Source organism: Pyricularia oryzae, chromosome 6, assembly GCF_000002495.2.
Source record: "Pyricularia oryzae 70-15 chromosome 6, whole genome shotgun sequence".
Classification (NCBI taxonomy): domain Eukaryota; kingdom Fungi; phylum Ascomycota; class Sordariomycetes; order Magnaporthales; family Pyriculariaceae; genus Pyricularia; species Pyricularia oryzae.
The window spans coordinates 1,230,534-1,250,641 of NC_017853.1; the positions used below are offsets into that span (position 1 = coordinate 1,230,534).

Here is a 20,108-nt window from a genome sequence, read left to right on the forward strand (position 1 = left end):
TACGACCATTCCAGCGCAAATCTGGCCCATCATAAAGCCGGTTTCGTCGAAGTTGTACATGTCGCAGTCTTGGATGCCATATTTGGCCCTCATATTGGCCACCAATTGAAACCACGCGTTTAACGCGTCAGGATCTTCGCAAAGAGCTCTTTGGAAATCGTAAGCGCGAGAAAAACGCGTTTTTAATTCTGTGCGTCGTTGTACGAAGCGATAAGCCCATTGCTTGCCGACCGGTCGCGCGTCCCGCGCAGCGAGAAGATGATCGGCCATTGCGGCCACATCAGCGATCTGGGCTGGAAACCCTCGGGAATCCAGGTCCAGTATATACTGGACAATTACTTCCTCTTCCCTTTCCGTTAGCTTTTGGTTGCCTGGCCGACGATTGGCCAAAGAAGCGATGCCGTTTATTCTGTCGTGTAGTGTCGATTTTGGGACATTATATATTAATGCAACCTTTCGTATGCTTTTCTTTTTGCTTGATCGGAGCTCATTTAGAGCAAGAATGATTCGCGCTTCGCAATTTGATGATTCCATTACTGTTGGGGGAAAGAACACGTGTGGAAAATAAAGGATGAAACTGGGTTGAAAAATGTCCGGGGTCCTGATATGTCCGGGGTCCTGATGAACCACGTTATTTGTTTCTCCTTTTACAGGGACATCCCATACTGTTTTAATCAAATGATTAATTGATATATTTATCATATTATTATTCAAATACTACCACAGATTTATAAAATCAAACAATATTTGTTAATAAAATAAGGTAGTCAATCAATTAAACAATTAAACCAGTGGAGCGATCGGTGGATCAACGAGTCGATCGACCTATATAACCGGTATTATTTATTTTTATTTGTATGTAAAGAACATGTTTATTATAAATATTAATAGTTAGCACGCGGTTCATTTATTTGTAGCTGGTATTAAGCTAGTAGCTTAAATGCCAAGTCTAATGCGTTAATCATAAACATAAATCGTTAAGGTTCGGCTGACATATTGAGAACGGGCATTATTCATTTAAATGCCGAGTCGAATATTTCTTGGAATGTATGGGTCATCACTTAACAAACTGGGCAGTATTAGCCTAAACGTGTATAAAAACCGGGTTTTAGCGCTGAAAGTGGTTAAGTAGTTGATCAGGTTTTCAAACAGGTTTTCAAAAAAAAAAAATTAATTGTTCTCGGAGGGTAGTCCCTGGCGGTAGATCGTTTCAATGCATCGGTTTGGCCGAACATACGTAAAAATGGGCGAGTTAATGTACCCGAAAAAATGCCGCGTATATTTACATTACCTGATACTACGTGACCGGCTCGTTGGTATTGTATTATGGGGCGTCTGTTTACCAAAGAGCTGTTAAAAAATGTCATTGATATGGGCATGTAAATCTCTTCATCGATGGTCAACGTTCGGGTACAATTATAATTAGAAAATATATGACTTAAAAAATTAATGCGCATACACGAAACTTATATTAGCCACCGCTGTGTTTTTCTTTCTTTTATAGCCGGGATTATGTAGGATAATATCACATTACCTCCAGTGAAACCACATTACGGTATATAATGCAAACTTGGCCGCTGCCGATTTTGTTCTTTACCTTTATTGCTCAAGTTTCCTCCCACTCTCATTTCGTCGACTCTGTTTTCTTTGTCAAAACCTCGAGAAACTTTTCAAATTTATTTCCACCTTTATCTTCTAGTATTTGCCCAACATGTATTTCAACCCGTTGATCCTCTCAACTGCCCTTATTTCCTTCTGCGCCTTCGTTCACGTTCATACCCCCGAGCTTATCTACCGAGGCGAGAGCCGTAACCCTCGGGAGATCAAAGCCACGGGAGGCTTCTTAGCCCGCGGCGGGCTTTTCGGAGTTCCCAAAGACGACAGTATGAGTTAAAGATATCAAGTGGAAGATCCGAGAGGAAAGGGCATTGCGAATAGAACCCCCTGGATTTCCTGCACGGCAGATTTAAGCTACGGCAAACTTTGGGTCAGTGGAGCGTGGTCTCAATATCAAACATACGTCTACTATATAAACACCGACTTAATTAACACCGAAATCGTTGACGTGGCCGCGGCTTATCAAAATGATAATCTCGTGTACCCTTGTCCACACCAGCAGGAGTTTATGGTGCGAGATAGAATCCCATGGGCCGCGATTGTAGGCTGGGATATTATGCAGCACGGCACTGTTCTTTCGCACGGACTCCCAGGATCCGAAGATTATGTCAAATATACCAATCCCGCCCCTCGGCCACGAGTCCGGAGAACTGTATCAAGTAGTACAACATACGACACACCGGGCCACCCAACCACAAACGTCTGCCACTGGATCCGCTGAGGACACTTTCACTGTGGTTCAAAAGCCTGCCTCGCCCGCCGCGCGGGCTTGCGACCACTTACTAGGCGTTATCAAGTCGCTGTTTTGGTATTACAAGTCGGTATTATGGCCGTGGAAATATTTGCCTCTTTTTGTGCCCCTTTTCGGGTTCACTGAGCATAAATATGCGAAGTTTATCATACATTAACTTATCAAGGCTTTTGTTTATCTCAAAAGGTCCAGCCGCCTTCCAATACTCTAGTCTAGTTCTGTAGTTTATAAGTATTTAGTCCATGGAGAACAAAGATCAATTTAAACAGCCGTCTCATGTCGCGGGTCGAGAGCATTTGTCTCTCAGTAGGTTGCGGACAGTTCTTGTTGTTGTCTTGTTGTCTTCATTTATGTAATGGTCTGTTTTTCAGGACTGCAGCAACCACCTGCACCCCAATCCAGTGCAACCAATAAATGCGATATGGATTAGGTATCGCCCATTTTGCCGTCGCCACGATATAACCACCCAGACTGTGCAATTTTTCCGCCGGTTAAAATGGGAGACCCTCGCGAGCTGCGTAAGCGAGAAATAATCGCTATAAAGGCAAGCGGAGACGGCGCTTTTGGGTCAACTAAAAAAAAAGGCTCGGTTAATATGTCTACATGCAAAGTCGCAATTCGCACACAGCACCAGGATTGTACACAGAAACGAGCTTTCTTTGAGCCACCATGAAGACCATATACCTGGCTGCCTTGGTGCTCGGACTGGCCAGCGCAAGCCCACAGTCCAACCTGGCCCGCATGGCAGACACTTTCATCCGGATCGGGGTCAGGAAGGTGTTTTACTACAACGAGGCGACGCTGTACACGGCGTTCGAGGCCGCCTACAACCTGACGGGAAACTCCACCCTGGTCAGCTGGTACCGCGACCAGATCGACGACGCGGTGGTGCTCCCCGACGGCACGATACGAGATTGGAGGCTCGACTACTACTCGCTGGACGACTACCGCATCGGCAACAACCTCCTGTGGTGGTACCAACGCACGGGCGACGCCAAGTACCGCGCGGCGGCCGACACGATCCGGCGGCAGCTGGACAGGCACCCGCGCACGCCGTCGGGCGGGTTCTGGCACCGCGCGCCCGTTTACAAGGACCAGATGTGGTTCGACGGCATTTTTATAGCCGACAGCTTTTACGCCCGGTGGACGGCGCTGTTCGACGGGGGCAACGCAACGGCCTGGGACGACATTGCGCGCCAGTTTGACAATATCGAGAGCCGGACGCGGAACCAGACCACGGGCCTGCTGGTGCACGGTTACGACGAGGCCAAGAGGGCCGTCTGGGCGGATCCGGTCACGGGCGCCGCGCCGTTGGTGTGGGGCCGGGCCGTCGGGTGGTACTTCCTCGCCCTGACCGAGGTTATCCCGCTTATACCGGCTGCGCACCCCGGGCGGGAGAGGCTCGTGCGGTATTTCGTCACGCTGGCGGAGGGTTTGAAGAAGGCGCAGGACCGGGGCTCGGGCGGCTGGTGGCTCGTTATAAGCGAGCCGTATCCCGGGCGGGATGGGAATTACCTCGAGTCCAGCGCGGCCGCCATGTTCACGGCTGGTCTGCTCCGCGGTATAAAGCTGGGGCTGCTGGAGACGAACAAGTTCCGCTGCACCGCGGACAAGGCCTATCAGCATCTGGTCGAGCGGTTTGTGACCGAGGGCGAGGACGGTACCATTACGTGGGAGGGAATTGTGCAGGTCGGGTCGTTGAGTGGGAACGGGACCTACGAGGTGAGTGAGCGTGCAGCCTTGATGTTTTTTTCGTCCTGTTAGTTTTGGCTTTTGTGACCATCTCCAACTAACAGTGGTTTACTTTTTCGCAGTATTACATCTCGATTCCTGTGGTACGCAACGATGCCCGTGGTGGAGGTGCTTTTATGCTAGCGTCTTACGAAATGGCAACCCTGAAATAGGGGCATGTTAAACCCCTTTAATGGAATTGACTTGAAACTGGAGGTTATGGTATAAAGATTATTTGATGGTGGTGCCCGTTGAGGACGAGATTCGATGCGATAACTCCTCACGCTCTTATAGTATTTATTGCTGTATGGGGCTCTCGGTCCTCTTAGACGGAGATTCAGAAAAGTGAACATGTAAAATTTGTAAATTACACTTGCCATGCCAACGCCAGTACACAAATGACATTAGAGCCCGCACTAATGCCCAACGAGGGTCTTGAGTTCCTCACTGAGTTCTATTTGCGTGCTGACCGACAGCTCCTTGAACTCTTCCAGCTCCGCAGAAATCTTTACCGCCTCGGCCTTGACGGCGGTAAAAGCATCAATTCCAATGGGCACGCGGGCGGGGATGCGCCCCTTGGCACCCTCCTTTGCGCCCGTGACTATCTCAATCATGGCCCGCGCCGTCGGCTCCGACTTTGCCCAGTACTTTCTGGACTCTGGATTGGCAAGGTAGCTCTCGATGATGCGGGACGGCGTGTCGGGCGCGTCGTAGGCTGGGTGCCGATGACCGGGGTTCACGTTGGATGAAAACTCGGTCTGGACGCCGCCGGGCTCGGCGATGCAAAAATGGACTATTTTTTGGGGGATGGGTCGTCATGTCAGAGAGAAGCGGTCAAAAGAGTGTGAAGAAAAGGGAACCAGGCAAAAAAAATAAGAACTCACTGTTCCACTCTGGGCACATCTCTTTGGCGAAACCTTGGGTGAAGCCTTCCAGGGCGAATTTGGACGCGTGGTAAAACGTATGACTGGGGACGGTTATAAAGCCGCCCATGCTGCTGACGTTTATAATGACGCCGCCGATGGGCCCGGTCTTGGGGTTCTCCTCCCGCATGATGCGCACGGCGTGCTTGGAGAGGGCCACGGGACCCCAGAGGTTGGTCTCAAACAGCGCGCGCTCCGTCTCGCGGGTGCAGGCCTCGGCGTCGCCAAAGAGCCCGTACCCGGCGTTGTTGACGAGCACGTCGATGCGGCCAAAGCGAGACAGCGCGGCGGCCACGGCGGCGTCGATGGACTCGGTAGAGGTCACGTCCAGCGCCGTGGCGAGCAGGCGGTCCTCCGAGCCTGGGACGCCAAGCTGCGACAGCGTCGAGGGTTTGCGGGCCGTGGCGACGACGCGGTACGTTGGGTGTTGCAGCAGGAGTTTTGCCAGGGAGTTGCCAATCCCGGTGGAGCAGCCGGTTATGAACCAGACTGCATCGTCGGGAAGGTTGTAGGGGAGCTTGTTGGCCTTGGAATCCATAGTTTGGATAGTCGTATGCAAAATCAGAATGATTGACGGAAGCTGTTTTATAATTTTTGTCTGGTGTTAACTGTAAATGAAAACTATCGAGGCAAGTTTGTGTGAAGACGGGATGGCACAGTCTGCTTATTTATGCTCCAATGCCTTTGTCGGTTCATCCTGCGTTCTTATAAAAAACATGCATTCACCGGCGTGCCACTGATAAGGGCCATAAGGTAGGTAGGTATTTATTAAACTACCTAGCGTCCTTGGTTTACGGCTTTAGCGGGTAACTACCTGTTCCACCCCGGTGGAGTTGACGGAGATCACAGATATTTACGGGTCTCCACGGAGGTTGCTGCAGGTTAGCCGGTGAAAACGGAGTTAGTTTGGGGCTACTGTGTTTGACTCCAAAAGCCGACTATCTCCGCGCTTACACCATCCCTCAATCGATCGGGCCATGGCCAGTCTAGCAACCCTAGCAGCAGCCATGCGAATGAAGGAAAATGCAGTAAAAATATGGGGTTTAACAATAAAAGTGCAAGTTTCACAGAAAATAGCCACCAAAATGGCATTTAGACCTAGCCTTAAATAAGTTGCTACCACGCTACAAACCCCAGTCTAATCTAGTCTAGAGACCAGTCCTTGTTTGTCTATCGGGACCGCGCACGTACAACATGTCGGCAGCAAAACCAACACCAAAACACTCCCAACCGCCTCCATTGCACGAATGCAGGCAATTCTTCTGCTTTTTCCTTCTTGACCAGGGCTGGGGTTCTGCGTTTATAAAGTAGATATTTTATCGCAAAGGTCCCGGCAATAAGGCCGACGAGGGGACCAAATGGTAGCTTCTCGGTGAATTGGTAATTAGGTGAGACATGGCTGGCGTGCAAGGGTGGTTTCACTGAGACGTTAGATTATTACAGCTACCGTGACGAGTAACTACCTATGTGGTTATATAAGGTCGGTAGCTATACAATTGGTTCTTGCTGCAATAATAGTATTATATGGACTTAGTAAAGATAGCGAGTCCCTAATTCCCCAACACCAGTTCTAGAGGATGTAGTTAGTGCAAGCGGTTATTATGTGGGCCAGAAATGGGTATATTTGTTTGGCTATCCATTCGCCTGCTGTCTGATCCAAACGGCCCTGCTTTTTACCAACTAAAAGCTTTATCGACAAAAACAACCGCCCGCCTCCCACCCCTCCCCAGCTGCGTCACCTTTGCGCGCACCTTATCGGCCATCCCCGGCGGCCCACAAACCACCACCCCCAGCAGGTCTCCACCGGCAAGGACCTCCTGCTCCAGCGCGGCGCCGAGGTCGACCCTCTTGCCGACGCTCGTCTCCACCTCGACGCCCGCAGCCTGCAGCGCAGCCAGCTCCGGCGCCAGGGCCGCGGGCAGGCTGCCGTCGCGCACGGCCCAGACCAGCCGGCCGCGCGGGCTGCCCGACGGCAACGCCGAACAAGCGCCGCGTCGCAGCAGCAGCGGGAGCACGGCCGTCACGCCCACGCCGCCGGCGATGCACAGCACCGAGGCGCAGCTGCGCAGCCGCCGCTCCGCCGAGCCCGAGTACTGGTACGAGCCCTCGATCAGGACGGGCAGGCGCAGCGGCGTGCCGGTTGTGGAGGCCGCGGTGGCCAGGCGTGCTGCGAGGCGGGCCGTCACCCCGGTGCGCGTGCGGACGATGATGGTGGTGCGCGGCTGGCCGGTCTTCTTGCTCGAGGTGGGAGCCACGGATGCATTCTGGGGTGGGCTTAATGGCGACGGCATGCTGACCAGCCCAGCCGCGGACTTTTCAGCATGGGGACCGGCCTTTTCCGAGGAAGGGATGGTTGTTTGTGTTGCTTCAGGTTCGTCGGCGACAGCGACCTCAGTGGCTTTAGAGGAGACGATAGAAAAGGGATGGTTTTCCCAGAACATCCAGCGCAATGTCGGGAAACACAGATAAACGACACCACCCGAGCGCACGCCGTTAATGTCGATGCGCATATACTCCCCGTCGGATCCCTCTACGGGCGAGATTACCGCAGTACGGCGCCCCTTCACAGCCATCCTGACCAGACGCAGGACACGATCGAGCGCCCAGAAACCCACAGCAATCCAAACCCAAATCTCGTAGCCCCACTGGTACTGGTACAGGTACCAGATGTGGTGGTAGTAGCCGACCAAAAACAGCATAGCCAGGAGCTGGTGCAGCGGCAGGAAGAGGTCGTAGGCGGCGCGGCGGAGGGCCAGGACGGAGGCGGGCCCGAGGGCGACGGCGGCGACGGTGCCGACGACGCCCCAGCGCCAGTACAGCCGCGCGAGCTCCATGGCGTAGTCGCCGTACTCGACGTAGGCGGCCAGCAGCAGGCACGAGTGCACGACGGTCAGCAGGACGGTCCAGGCGCCGAGCCAGCGGTGCAGCAGCAGAAAGGTGCAGTGGCCCCAGTCGGTCAGCCAGAGCAGCGCGTTGTTGCGCGCCGAGAAGAGGAACAGCGCCGCCGCGTTGCCCATGGCCATGCTGCCCGCCCGGTTGCCCATGGTGGCCAGGTCCTGGTTCCGCCGGATCGGGTACGTGCTGTTGGGGTAGACGTAGTAGTAGGGCGCCACGAGGAGCACAAAGTTTACGATGCTAATCAGGCCAATGTACAGCATCTGGCCCCGGGTTGGCACCATGGCGCCTCCTGCCGCGGCGGCGACGGGCTCGCGGTGCCGGGTGCCAAAGGCTGCGGGATGGTTTACAATGCAGTTGATCCAGGTCCAGGTGTAACTTCTAGCAAGACCAGGAATGGCTCGAAGCATGGAAAAGAGGACTGGAACCAAGAGGGCGGTAAAGAGAACAGCGATCCTGTCAGGGGTTAGTCAAGTTTTTTTTTTTTTTTTTTTTTCTTTCTTTTATCTTTTGCTCCTGATAAACAAAGCTTGCAAGATACCGCAAGCTATAATTCCATAGGTAGTTACAACTTACGTCGCATTTGAATGCCCCACCTCGTTGGTCTCAAACAACCTCGCTCCGTTATAAGCCCTCTGCCAGTCTTCCCATAGGATAAAGCTCGTAACGTTTAACGGAGCCCTGGCCTTAATTGTAGGCAGCGCACTCGTGAACCTTTGTGTGGCGTTGCCCGATTCCGACGATGCTCCGTGGTGCTGACGGGCCCTGAGCCTGCCATAACCACCGTGGCCCGTCGAGTTTTTCCCCACGGCGTCCCTCATGGCCTTCTCCTCGGCGCGCGCACCATCCACCGCCTCCTGCAGGGACATGCTGGGCACCCACTGGTAGCTGCCGACGGTCGTGACGGCCAGGTGCGACGCCCAGTAGTCCTCGATGGCGTACCAGGTCGGGCCGTCCGAGATGGGGCAGTAATTGTCGATGCAGAGGGCCATGGTCTGCATAAAGGCCCTGTCGCTGGTAAAGCACTCGGGAGGCGTCCAGTTGGGCGAGTGCGCGGTGCCGTAATTTTTGCCGCCCGGCTCGGGCGTGCACAGTAGCGGGCAGGCCCTCACCACGCTGCGGCACGCAAAGGCGCATACCGGCTGGTACATGTGCTTGCCCCATCCGATCAGCCCTATCCCGTCGGCGAGGGTTGTCGGGAGGAGGGCGAGAAGCACGGCGATGACGGTCCACGCCGTCACTGGCTGCGTTATCCTTGGCCTTGAGCCTGGCATACTGATATTTCTTTTCTCCTTTTTGCTGAGGGGACTCGGGGATTCAGCAGCACAAGTTTGAGCCTGACATTAATAATGCTTGCGCCCAGATTATCCATTTCGAATTTCATACTCCGTATTAAATACGTTGACTGCCTTATCTGCCCCTCTCAAACAAAGAGAAAAAGAGGTAAGCTGGCTTGGCGGTAGGCGTTTGGATGCAACAACACGCGCCAAGGTTACCATGCTGCGAATAATTAATTATAAACTTGCTCATTCCCCCTCATATGTCAACCCGCCCAACCCTATTATCTCCCGACAGTGTTTACTGCATATATAATCCTTAATTAAACTCGTATCTCAAACGTAAGTTCCTCTTGCAATTGCTCATTACAATATGCTTTTCCAACCAAGTTAGCATGGAGCAACATAGTCGGGCTTTTCTGCCTCTGTCATACATCCCTCTTTTTCAACAGCGTCAGGCGTCAGCTCGATCCGTTTGGTTCCAAACTCTCGGCTGAGTTGAAAAAGAAGGATAATTCGCTAGCGTCTTGGCTTACAGACAACCATCCATCCACACAACCCCCTTTTCTTTTTCTCCGCGTATTACTCTCGCCTCCCTCTCCGGGTCCTGTGGACGGTTCACCTCAGACGTGGCGTCAATCGAGGCTACAGACAAGGTGCGTACACAGCACGGGTTCGTGCATGTCCCATTACCACTCAGCCGGTCAGGCTTGTGCTAGAGAAGGCCCAAGTGCGGAGGCTCAGTTCCCCAGTACTGATTGTTATCGATTAATAATTGTTTAGCTTTCGGAAGTCGGCAATTGACCCCCTGCACCCTCTCCGTTCCCTTGATGTAAGTGATCTTGCACAAATTCCGCCCAAGTCCCGGACATCTCAGGAACTTGTTAGCGGGGCAGTTGAATGTGATCTTGTGAAAGCTCTTGCCAGACCAGGCATAGGTTGTACAGTGGTTGTATTTCTCGCTGCAGAGCCCATAACGTGCTGTCGTTTGGGGTTCCGGGTCTTCTTCCGTTGTTTGGGCGAGGACGGAGCTGGATGCCAGTGCAACAAGATAATTACTGAGACGCATCTTGTGTCGATAGAGCTTTTATAATACACAAGTCTGAGTGAAATTTAGTATGCAACTCTGCACTCAATTTCTTTCAGGTCTACTTATCGGCCTAATCGAATGGTTTGGGTCTGATTTGCTTGATTGAGCGAGAGAAGATGTAGTCCTTTTTATTCTCCATTTGCTTCCACTTTTCTCGAGTTGAAAATCCCACTCGTGTCTAAATTTGGAATTGAAAACTTTTAAGCTTTCTGTATAAATATATAGCCCCCTCGACCTAATATTAGTGTATTGTACGTAAATGTAACTTCACATATACTTGATCCGTGCAAGACTACTGAATATAGCCCTTAACGTTGCGTACCCCCTGTTCGGCACCCCCCCTGTTCGGCACCCTGAAAATCTAACAACGAAATGCCTACTTTTATAAACTGATTTAAATATAAAATTATCAACGGACAAAAATACAATCGTTTTCACGCTTCTCCGGTTCATTAACCTCTTCTCCATCAGCTAAAGGTTCCAAATTTTCTATATCCTTTTCCTGCAATCCAATAATGTTCTGTTTGTTAACCAAAAGCTCGTTTGGATCCGGAACCACCCTCCTCCTTTTAACCGGCCGTATTGCCTCCAGTTGTGCTTCCAATAAGCTGATTTTTTGCTGGGCGCTAGCCAAAAGGGTATCTTTGGCTTCGAAGCTTTTTTGGACTTTTGCAAATAAAAGACGTGAAGTAGCGTTGGTTTTGTTGGATTGGGAAAGTTTTTGCAGTTGAAGTCGGATATCTCGGGTCGTTTTAGGGGTTTTCCAAATAAGTAAAGACGGGTCGTTAATTTTTTGGGCTGGGCTTTCCGGTGTTTTATCCCTTTGCAAACCGTTGTTTTTATCTTTTATAACGTTGGCGTTGCTATTTTCTAACAAAAAAGGGCTTAAAAGTGGTTTAACTAAGTTTACCGGCCATAACCCCGTTGTACGCCAACCAGATTGAATGGTTTTTGCTATAAATGCTTTTAATCTGGCTTTTCGATAACAAAGTAGGAAATTTCGTTTCCCAACAACCGTTGAACAGCAAAACTGGCTAACAAATCCAAGTTGACGTCGATAAGCTTCTTTTAACGGCCCAAAAACCGATAGATCCAATGGTTGAAGAACGTGTGACGAATGAGGGGGTAAATATAGGAGTTGAATATTATTTTGCAAGCAAAGAAGCATAAATTCGTCCGTTATATGTGATCCATGGCCATCCAAAACTAATAACCGCTTTTCAGGGGTTAAAGGTTGGGTATACGGAATAAACACCTTTTTTAACCATTCGATAGCCGTTTGGTTATTTGTCCACCCGTTTTCGGTTGCATGAAATTGCCAATTATCGAAAGGGCTTAAATCCGTGGGAAACCATTGTTGTTGTACGTTTTTTCCCTTAAATATAACGAGGGGAGGGAGGGCAACGCCCGTAGCCGATATACATTCGATTATAGTCGTCCAACCACGCGTTCCGGGCTCTTTTCGTTGCAACGGCCGGATCCCGTTAAGCCCTAATACTAGGCCATTAGATCCTTTGCCTTCCATTATACCGGTTTCGTCCATATTCCAACGGTTTTCCGGTTTAATAGCGTTAATAACCGGGTTCGTAATATAAAGCCACCAGGATTTAATTACCTCCGTCGAAGCACCATTAACCCGGGCGTTTTCTATCCGACGAGCTCTTTGGGTTTTGAGGACTGGATACCTAGCTAAAAAACGGCTAATCCAGCGTTTTCCAAGGCGTTCTGTTTCTCCGGAGGCCTGAACGATTCGTTCCGCAAAAAAGCGTAACTTTTGATGCGTTGGCGGTAAGCCTAAAGCGGCCTGAGCAAGCACCCAATCGGCTAAATGCTTTTCTTGCTCCGATGATAGCTTTTGAAAAGGATGTTTTGCGTTTTTATGAGATTGGGATCCTTTAAGTCGACCTTGAAGTGTAGACCTGGGAATACCCCATTTTCGCGAGGTTTTTGCGATAGGTTGGCCATTGTTAACATCATTAATGGCGGAAGTAAGCTGGCTTTCAGTATATTGCTTCATTGGAAAATGGAGAATTAAAATCAGAAAAAAGTAAATCCAAAAGTGACAGATTCATCGAGATATTTATAATAGAAGTTGGAGGATAAAAATAAAAGTGTTGTTATTTTTGGGTGCCGAACAGGGGGGGTGCCGAACAGGGGGTACGCAACGTTAGTAAAGTTGATTATCCTCCGTTTCACTAATGCCGGCGGTCCCATTCGGCGTGGAGCAAAACGGAATTCTGGGTGGCTGAAAAAACCGCATTATCAATCGCTCACAATTCAGTCTACTGCACTCTTTCTCGGCCATGTAGTTATTAGTGTACAAGTGCACAGGCTACCATGCCCGCCGACGCCACTACCACCACTACCACGTCTTGGAGAATGTGCGCATGGCTTCTTGAGGGTGGCCTGGTCGATTGTATAATCTCTTGTCGTTCGATGATTAACCTCTAGTTAATTAATTTCGCCATGCATCACCATGTGACACTGAACCCCGCATTTTGCCGCCCCAAAGATAGTGTGCCACGGTAATGGAGGGCCTCCTGCATCGTGATGGACGCCCTGACGGACTATCAAATCATGGTGGCAGTTCTGCGAAAGTGCAAGGTTCTTTGGCAGGCAGTAACCACCGCCGTAGAACATTCCAAATGCAAGAGCCCTCCATCAGCGAGGCGGAGGGCAAGCGCGCAACCCGGTTGGCTGGCCTTGCAGAATCAAACGGAGTAGTTATATCACTCAGTCCTAACTGCCGTACGGCCATGACTTCCCAGTCACCATTAGCTAATTGCTCGCCATAATTTCTTTTAAAGGCGGGGAAGACGTCTGTGTGTTATTATCAGCGAGGAGAAAAGAAATTTAGGAAGAACGAAGAAAAGCTGGCAATGATTCAATTGTGCATTTCTCACAAAAGTCGTCAATCAAAGCCACTTCTTATCCTTCCTGCAGTTGTTTTCCAGTCAGTTAATTAGTGGAACGGGAAGGAATTCCAGTGAACCATCCTCTAGTTATATATTTTCGGGTTTAAGAGTCTGAACCAAAGCAACGTTGAGATATTGAAGACATTGGTTAATTGTAGCTGTAGTTGCACCATTTACACGTACTTGATCATGGGCTTAGCTTTTTGTAATTATAATACAGGGTTCCGGGCCAAAATCAATCAGTCCAATGTTCTCCAACAGTTGAAATATTTCCAGAAGCAAGCAGAATCCGGTTCCCGATTTCTCCAATCTCTTTATGCGTTGAGGGTAGCCCAATGTCTCTTGACGTAAACACCATTTAGATGGCATCGATTCTTGGGTTTGATTGAAGTTTTGGGGTAAAGCGTTATATTGGGAACTGGATGGGTGGATTTGGAGTTTTCTCCGAAATATAATGGTTAGGATATTTTTCTGTTGGGCGGCTGTTGCAATTGAGCCCTTGTCGAGGACGACCCGAACGGTTTGGAGTAAATTTGATTCCGAATATTGCTCCATCCTGTGAATGGTTTTAAAATAAGCCTAACGGCGACGTTGTAGGGTTAAAATTGATTGAAACATTTAGCAACGTGTTCGTAATTTCGAAACGAGGGTGTGGGTGGACAGGGTATCCGAGAAGGGGGGTGACCATTAAAGGGCGGGTCGACTTGATAATAAATGAAATTCTTATAACGTTATATAATTTAAGCCCCGTTTAAATCTCATTTGTATTTGTCCCTTGTCAAAACAAAAACAACAAATATCAGAATTCGCAACGGCAGCATTTCCACATATCAACTACATAAAAATCGGCAGTTATAATCAACCACCATGTTGAGCAGCATTAGCCATTCAAAATGCATTTGCTGTCATGGCCAGGCATACATTGGAGAACCTCTGTGCATTAGGCACTATTAACGAAGAGTTTAAAGTGAAGAGAAGAGAAGAATTGCAATCAACGACGTGCTGAAGAGACGCGTTTAAATCAGGGGTTAGTGGACCCCTGGCTCAGCGTGGTTGTGCTTACCAGCGGCGTGGCTGGTAGGTCGAGTGGTGATTCCGAGGTTAGATTCGGGGGCTTGATCCTCACAGTAAACTACCACTCCAAGGTAAATACAAGGTGAATCAATTTATTAATTGGATTTAAAAAGTTTTTGAGTAAGTTATTTATTATTTGTTATTTGCTTTATTTATTTTTTACTCTATCTGCTGTATGGTTTTCATTGCATTTCAAGACTGGTTTATTATTTTTCCTTTTCTCTCTTTAGAATTTTGGTCTTATGTTTTGTTTCGGTTATTTGTTTATTGGGTTTAACTGTTTCGTATATTACACCTCTCCACTCCGTTTCCAGTAAAACAACCGAGTAAAATAGCTTAAAGTAAGAATAAAGTGAAACAAAGCCCTGTCTTTATTCGGGTTGAAACAAAGAAGTAATGTGAGTCGCCATATTCAATTATTCCTGTCTACCTCCCAGAAATAACGAAGGAAACTATTTGCAGTCTGTTTTGGAACAAAAAGGGATTCGCGCGGCCCCTGAATGCCTTGCTTTTAAGGCATCCATGGGCACGCACGCGTTACTCCATGTCGGGATATCCCTTCAAGTGTAAAAGTCATTATTATTCCAACAATTTGCGAAAGTCCAAACAAGCTTCGAGGCCAGAGATATCCTTTTGGCTGAAACTCAGCAACAGTTTAGCTTATCAGAAGCCAAATTAGAAGCAATACGGCCAGCGAAAAGGAAAAGGTGGTTCCTGTCACGGCCAGGCATACGTTGGAGAACCTTCTAAGGGTGGGTCTGGGGGCGTGATCCCTCACACCTAAGTTAACACTAATTCGACTAACACTAATTCGACTAACAATAACTCGTTACATAATATTGCAGCCCTCTTCTCGCTGTTCACGGTGCTCATGTGTAAACTCGCCTGGCGGTCCATAATATCCGTCGCCCCATTGCCCGCCTCCGTGATTTCCGTATTCGGCGGGTCCATCACCAACATGATATCCGTGCCTGTTATAATATTGACGATCGCTTTTATCTTCCTGATGATCAGGGCCTAGAGAATATCCCGGGGGCATCCCGCGGATGTTGCCGTTGTTTTCATGAACCCGTACCATCCTATCGGGCCCTCCAGGATAACTGGGGCCATAGTTAAAATCGCCTTCCGAGCCCTTCCTAATTGAAATTGAGCCCTCTCTTTCGCCTTTGTCGTTGTAAAATTGTTTGTTAGTCCACCCGCCACCGGCGGTTACAGTGGTCGAAAAAAAGACCAAAGCAAAAGGGAGGATGATGTTGTTGCATTTCATTTTGAAAGTTTTTAATTTTAAAAAGAGATTTTCCGAGCTTAATTGTAATTCTGAACATAAAAAATGAAAGAACGAAACAAAAACCCTTAAAGTAATTGGGAGCTGTGAAGATTTTATCACCCGGGACCATAATAAGAACCTTTCCTATGTATGCTTATAAATTAGCCAACCCCTTATTGTATATGTTTTTTATTCGTCCCATCCGCGAGTAAGCTTGCATATATAAATATATTATGTTTTTTTATTCGTCCTGTCCACGAGTAAGCTTGCATAAATAAAAAGGTATGTTTTTTACTCGTCCCGTCCGCGAGTAAGCTTGCATAAATAAAAAAATATATAATTATATATATTAGTACGTAATTCATTCACTTACCTCGATTTTAAATTAGTAACGGAGTGCCCGAACTGGTTCAAAGTTTTTTATTATTATAATGCGATGAAGCAAATTATTTTAAACTATATCATTAACCACGCGGGAGTTGATCGTTAAGGGAATGAGAAAAGTGGCGGAGTAAGGGATGTAATTTAAGGATTTAAAATTAACACCCCCGCATTCTGGCTACCCGAATCTTTACACCGCGTTGTTAACGCGATAGACGTATTCGCATCTTTCAATCCCAATTTTGTACTTGAAGCCATGCTTTTTTCTTTAATTAATATATTTGCATCCATAGTAGTAGTAGTAGTAGTAGTAGTAGTATTATTTAACGCCGGGCTCGGCCCGGCTCATTAGCCGGCCGTTAGCAACCTCCCGAGGGGTATCTCGGCGCGCTTTCTATTTTCTCTATTTACACAGCGGAAAACAAGGGCATAGAAGCGAATCGAGCCTGACCGGGTTCGTGCCCGGTCCTGCTTACAGGTTTGTTCACTGACGCGACCCCGTGCCTTCAGGCGCACGGAGGATTCGTCTGACGGCAGTTGACGGCTCTTCATCGAGAGGGGCCTGTGTCCAAACAGCGGAGCTGTCGGTCGTTTGTAGCCATGGAGACGAAGTTCCCAACAAGTGTGGGCTCGACGGCACAGGCGGGTGGTTGTTGTCGATAGCCAGCCGGGTTATCCTTGCCACGGGTAAGCGGGGAGGAGGTGGAGGGAGCAGGATTCGAACCTACGTTACTCAAGTAACAGCCATGGCGCTTAACCACTGCGCCATTCCCCCCAACAATTATCGAGACACATATAATTTTTGCTATTACTGCATTATCAATAGTCCTAGCGGTTATATGCATATTGGTCTCGTGTATCGCACGTCTTTGTTCGTGATCTTTCGGGTTAAGCCCCGAGATGTCGTGAATTGTGGCCAATACATCTTTTGAGGCCACATTGAGGGACTCTTCAACTCGTGTATATACTTTCCTACAGCAATTGATGCAGAATCTAAAGCAGCATGTTGTAGAGCCGGTACGGGTAAGTAAGATGTTAATTGGGCTATGGACATATTATAGTTTATGAGATTTCTACCGCCCTTTACATATGAAACGGGCATATTTGCCCCAAGTCGTCCGCTTTGTCAAGGATCCTGTTGTCACTTTGTAGATCCATCCAAGAGCTGGGCTCTATTTCTGCCAAGTCCTACCGCTTCAAGGTGATGCCACTAGACAAGTACGTAGCCCGACGGCTGGACAACGGTTTCACTGCCACAGCCGAAAAACAGGCACTTGCCGAGGCAAATGAGGAAAAAGACAGGTACATCTTTTCGGACGCGCTGGCCGAAAACTTCCCCGACACTGTCGAGCTTCGGTACCAAATTCTGGGCGTGCTGTTCGCCGGCCGCGACACCACGGCCTCGCTCATTAGTTGGGTGTTTTACAACCTCGCGCGCGACCCGGCCCGGTACCTAAAGCTGAGGGCAAAAGGCACGGGTGGGAGTTTATACCGGTAGGTTTGCTTTTTATTCTTGTGTTTTTCTTTCGTCCTTGTTTCGCGTTTGTAAATGATGATTTAACACGTTTCTGCCTCGCTTGTTTAGTTTGGTGGAGGACCTCGAATTTGCCCCGGCCAACAGTCGGCACTGACCAAACCTGCGTACGTGGTCGTGAGGCTGTTGCAACGATTCGACCGGATAGAAAGCTGGGATTCAGAGCAGAATGCGAAGCACAATGTGACGGCCACAATGTGCTCTGGAACGGGAGTTAAGGTCAAATTGCACGCGAGGGGTGCCTGGGAATAGGTTTTTGAGGTTCAGCGCCACTACTCCGTTTGTCAATCTTGAAGCTTTATCTACAAGCCAAAGAAAAAGGTTTTAATGCCACAAAGTCGGGTTTTGAGACTCTTGGAGTTAGTTATCCAAAAACCCTATTGCAGCGATACAGCTCCTGTTATTTGGGTGTGCCAGACCATGTTGCTTAAGCGTTTGAAGTTCAAAGGCTCCTGGCAGGTTGTAAACAATTGGAATTTTCGACTGCTCGACAGAGCTGACGGTCTTTTGAGGCGGACATGTCTGTCTGAGATCTAAGGCGTGGTACCAGCGGCTGATATGAAAAACCGTTTTACCAAAGCATCGTGCCGAGTTTGCTGGATCGCCTCAAGCTGCGAATCTCCTTACAACTGTTCTCTCTCTCAACGTCCACCTTTGAATTTAGCAGACGAGTGGCCATAGCGGTTGCTATCACTGCGGTTTGTCTGGGAGGACGAAAAGGACGAGGTGCCTTCCTTAGGCTGTCCAAAACAGTGTGTCAGACGGGTATCTGGACTGTGGTCATCTTGTGAGTTTGAAACTTGAAATATTGGGCAGCATAAAGCTCTTACCGGAGAGTTTTGATAGACTATGCCGATAGCGGAGGCCTGAGACAGGATTTGGTCCCATCCAGATAAGCTCCCGCCAGATCCGCCGTGGTCCCGGCCATTTGATCCGCTCGAAGACATCTTTTGTCGTGTGTGATTTGTGGTAGCTATTTGGTATAATTTGAATGGTGAGTGAACTTGGGTTCGATGGTGATTAAAAGACTGGGCAGGACGTGGAATAATATAGGAAGCCTCGCGTAATGTAGCAGAAAATGTAGTTTCGGGGACCAGATATGCGAGCGGGCTCTTTGACTGCAATTGTCGCCTCGCTCATATTTATAGAAAACGGGTAGACTTTGGAGCTAAGCCGCAACACCCGTCACACGCCACATTCTGCAGAACTAGTAATAGAGGTAAACGTTATGACGTTATCCACCGTAGCTTGCTAAGGCACTAAAATGCGGCTACTGCCCTCTGTTCAAATGCCTGCAAATTGCAGTTAGGCGAGCTCCATTCAACCTCTTTCCGACTGGAGGTCATCCGCACGTTAGCCGGCGGGATGTTTCTTCATCTTCATCAACATCCATCATTACAGCGCAAATAACGTATTCCATATCAACAATGCCTATATAAAAATTAAAGCCCACAATTAGATTTGACCAAAAAAGTATCAGTCGTATGAAAACCAAGGTTGAGATACTAACAGAGCTTATCTGCCCTCCGTCCATGCTTCGGATACATCCTCCCAATTTATTTGAATGACATGTCATTAGGCTTGGTAGCTTATTTCCTATTTTCGTTCCTTTATAACCCGTACCAATAGCACTACGAAACACGAAAGACCTTATCACGAACGAGAACAATGTCTTAACGGGGCTTCGGCGGCGGCGGTTTGGGCACCCCGGTCGTGTCGTACGCGTCGCGCATCAAACTCGGTTGGATGATTTGCATGATCATTTTGGAGAAATAGCACGTGTATGCTGGTGTGACTTATAAAAGAGTTAGGCTCTATCCTTAAATCCTAAAGGGAGGTCCAGGTTGAAACTTACCGTTTCTTTTGGCAGCTTTCCCTAATTCGAGGGGTTCAAGATGTCCGGCTTTCGTGTAAAGGTGTTGAGCGAAGGCAGAGGATAAAATGGGAGGGTAGAGGTTCAGGACGAGATTTTGGGACAGACAGTCCCGACAAGTGGGAGACGTATGAAATTTATACAATTAAGAAGTGCGATGTGTAGAAAAAAGGGGGACGATTCCGGATCTTACCGTAATGAGATCTCGCTGGGCATCTTGGCGTACTGCAAGGTTTGTTTTGAGGGTTTTGAGGGTCTAATACGCAACTGCTGTGCTTATTTCGTGACAAAGGGAAGTCTCAATTGGGAATCTAAAGTCAAGTCAAAATGGTAGCAAGGTCGTTTCTGGTTACATATTGTACCTACTAGCGAATAACATCTTTATTATAGACGCCTTCCGGGCCCAGGCTACGACTTCAAAAACCAAGCGAGAGAAATCACTCGGGAGCAGATGCTGCGCGACCCTGTTAGGTTAAAATATGCAGGGACTAGGGAGGATCTTGGCAATGTCGAACGATGTGGCAAAACCACTCCAACGCAGGCATTTAAATTTTTCAAGAATTTCTGTCATTCTCGAACCCTTTCTATGTATCCATGATCTAGGTTTGAAACCGGGTTGGTAAACCGTAAGCTTCTTAGGGAAAACTTCTTCAGCAGGCATTGTAGGTAGTACCTTCGTCTTTTTTATAATCGTTGTTGGTGTGCAAAAAGGTGGGAAAATGGGCATGTAGCTGGCTTGGCTATTTCTGTGTATTTTGCTCGAGCTTATTGTCGAGTCCT

General features: G+C 48.6%; 8 protein-coding genes and 1 pseudogene across 9 annotated transcripts; 3 read left to right on the top strand and 6 right to left on the bottom strand.

Moving 5' to 3' along the window:
• Positions 1 to 1,711: 1,711 nt before the first annotated feature.
• Positions 1,712 to 2,338, top strand: MGG_17635 (uncharacterized protein; the record flags this gene model as incomplete). Its single annotated transcript, XM_003719455.1, has 2 exons — positions 1,712 to 1,883; positions 1,965 to 2,338. The coding sequence occupies 2 exons, from the start codon at positions 1,712 to 1,714 to the stop codon at positions 2,336 to 2,338; spliced, it is 546 nt and encodes a 181-aa protein (XP_003719503.1).
• Positions 2,339 to 3,037: 699 nt separating this feature from the next.
• Positions 3,038 to 4,272, top strand: MGG_04305 (cell wall glycosyl hydrolase YteR; the record flags this gene model as incomplete). Its single annotated transcript, XM_003719456.1, has 2 exons — positions 3,038 to 4,090; positions 4,183 to 4,272. The coding sequence occupies 2 exons, from the start codon at positions 3,038 to 3,040 to the stop codon at positions 4,270 to 4,272; spliced, it is 1,143 nt and encodes a 380-aa protein (XP_003719504.1).
• A 200-nt stretch (positions 4,273 to 4,472) lies between these two features.
• MGG_04304 (retinol dehydrogenase 8) lies at positions 4,473 to 5,714 on the bottom strand. Its single transcript, XM_003719457.1, has 2 exons — positions 4,984 to 5,714; positions 4,473 to 4,892 (listed from the first exon to the last, which is right to left on the bottom strand). The coding sequence occupies exons 1-2, from the start codon at positions 5,558 to 5,560 to the stop codon at positions 4,516 to 4,518; spliced, it is 954 nt and encodes a 317-aa protein (XP_003719505.1). The 5' UTR covers positions 5,561 to 5,714; the 3' UTR covers positions 4,473 to 4,515.
• A 981-nt stretch (positions 5,715 to 6,695) lies between these two features.
• On the bottom strand, positions 6,696 to 9,191 carry MGG_12210 (uncharacterized protein; the record flags this gene model as incomplete). Its single annotated transcript, XM_003719458.1, has 2 exons — positions 6,696 to 8,373; positions 8,494 to 9,191. The coding sequence occupies 2 exons, from the start codon at positions 9,189 to 9,191 to the stop codon at positions 6,696 to 6,698; spliced, it is 2,376 nt and encodes a 791-aa protein (XP_003719506.1).
• A 5,911-nt stretch (positions 9,192 to 15,102) lies between these two features.
• On the bottom strand, positions 15,103 to 15,540 carry MGG_04301 (uncharacterized protein; the record flags this gene model as incomplete). The annotated part of the gene is made up of 1 exon (XM_003719459.1): positions 15,103 to 15,540. The coding sequence occupies one exon, from the start codon at positions 15,538 to 15,540 to the stop codon at positions 15,103 to 15,105; it is 438 nt and encodes a 145-aa protein (XP_003719507.1).
• A 628-nt stretch (positions 15,541 to 16,168) lies between these two features.
• Positions 16,169 to 17,023, bottom strand: MGG_17636 (uncharacterized protein; the record flags this gene model as incomplete). Its single annotated transcript, XM_003719460.1, has 2 exons — positions 16,169 to 16,645; positions 16,898 to 17,023. 2 exons carry the CDS (start codon positions 17,021 to 17,023, stop codon positions 16,406 to 16,408), a joined length of 366 nt encoding a protein of 121 aa, XP_003719508.1. The 3' UTR covers positions 16,169 to 16,405.
• Positions 16,625 to 16,696, bottom strand: MGG_20270 (annotated as a pseudogene). Its single transcript has one exon. The product of its transcript is annotated as a tRNA-OTHER (tRNA).
• A 102-nt stretch (positions 17,024 to 17,125) lies between the features above and the next one.
• MGG_17637 (uncharacterized protein) lies at positions 17,126 to 17,707 on the top strand (the record flags this gene model as incomplete). The annotated part of the gene is made up of 2 exons (XM_003719461.1): positions 17,126 to 17,399; positions 17,604 to 17,707. The coding sequence occupies 2 exons, from the start codon at positions 17,126 to 17,128 to the stop codon at positions 17,705 to 17,707; spliced, it is 378 nt and encodes a 125-aa protein (XP_003719509.1).
• Positions 17,708 to 18,096: 389 nt separating this feature from the next.
• On the bottom strand, positions 18,097 to 18,402 carry MGG_17638 (uncharacterized protein; the record flags this gene model as incomplete). The annotated part of the gene is made up of 2 exons (XM_003719462.1): positions 18,097 to 18,195; positions 18,286 to 18,402. The coding sequence occupies 2 exons, from the start codon at positions 18,400 to 18,402 to the stop codon at positions 18,097 to 18,099; spliced, it is 216 nt and encodes a 71-aa protein (XP_003719510.1).
• Positions 18,403 to 20,108: the final 1,706 nt, after the last annotated feature.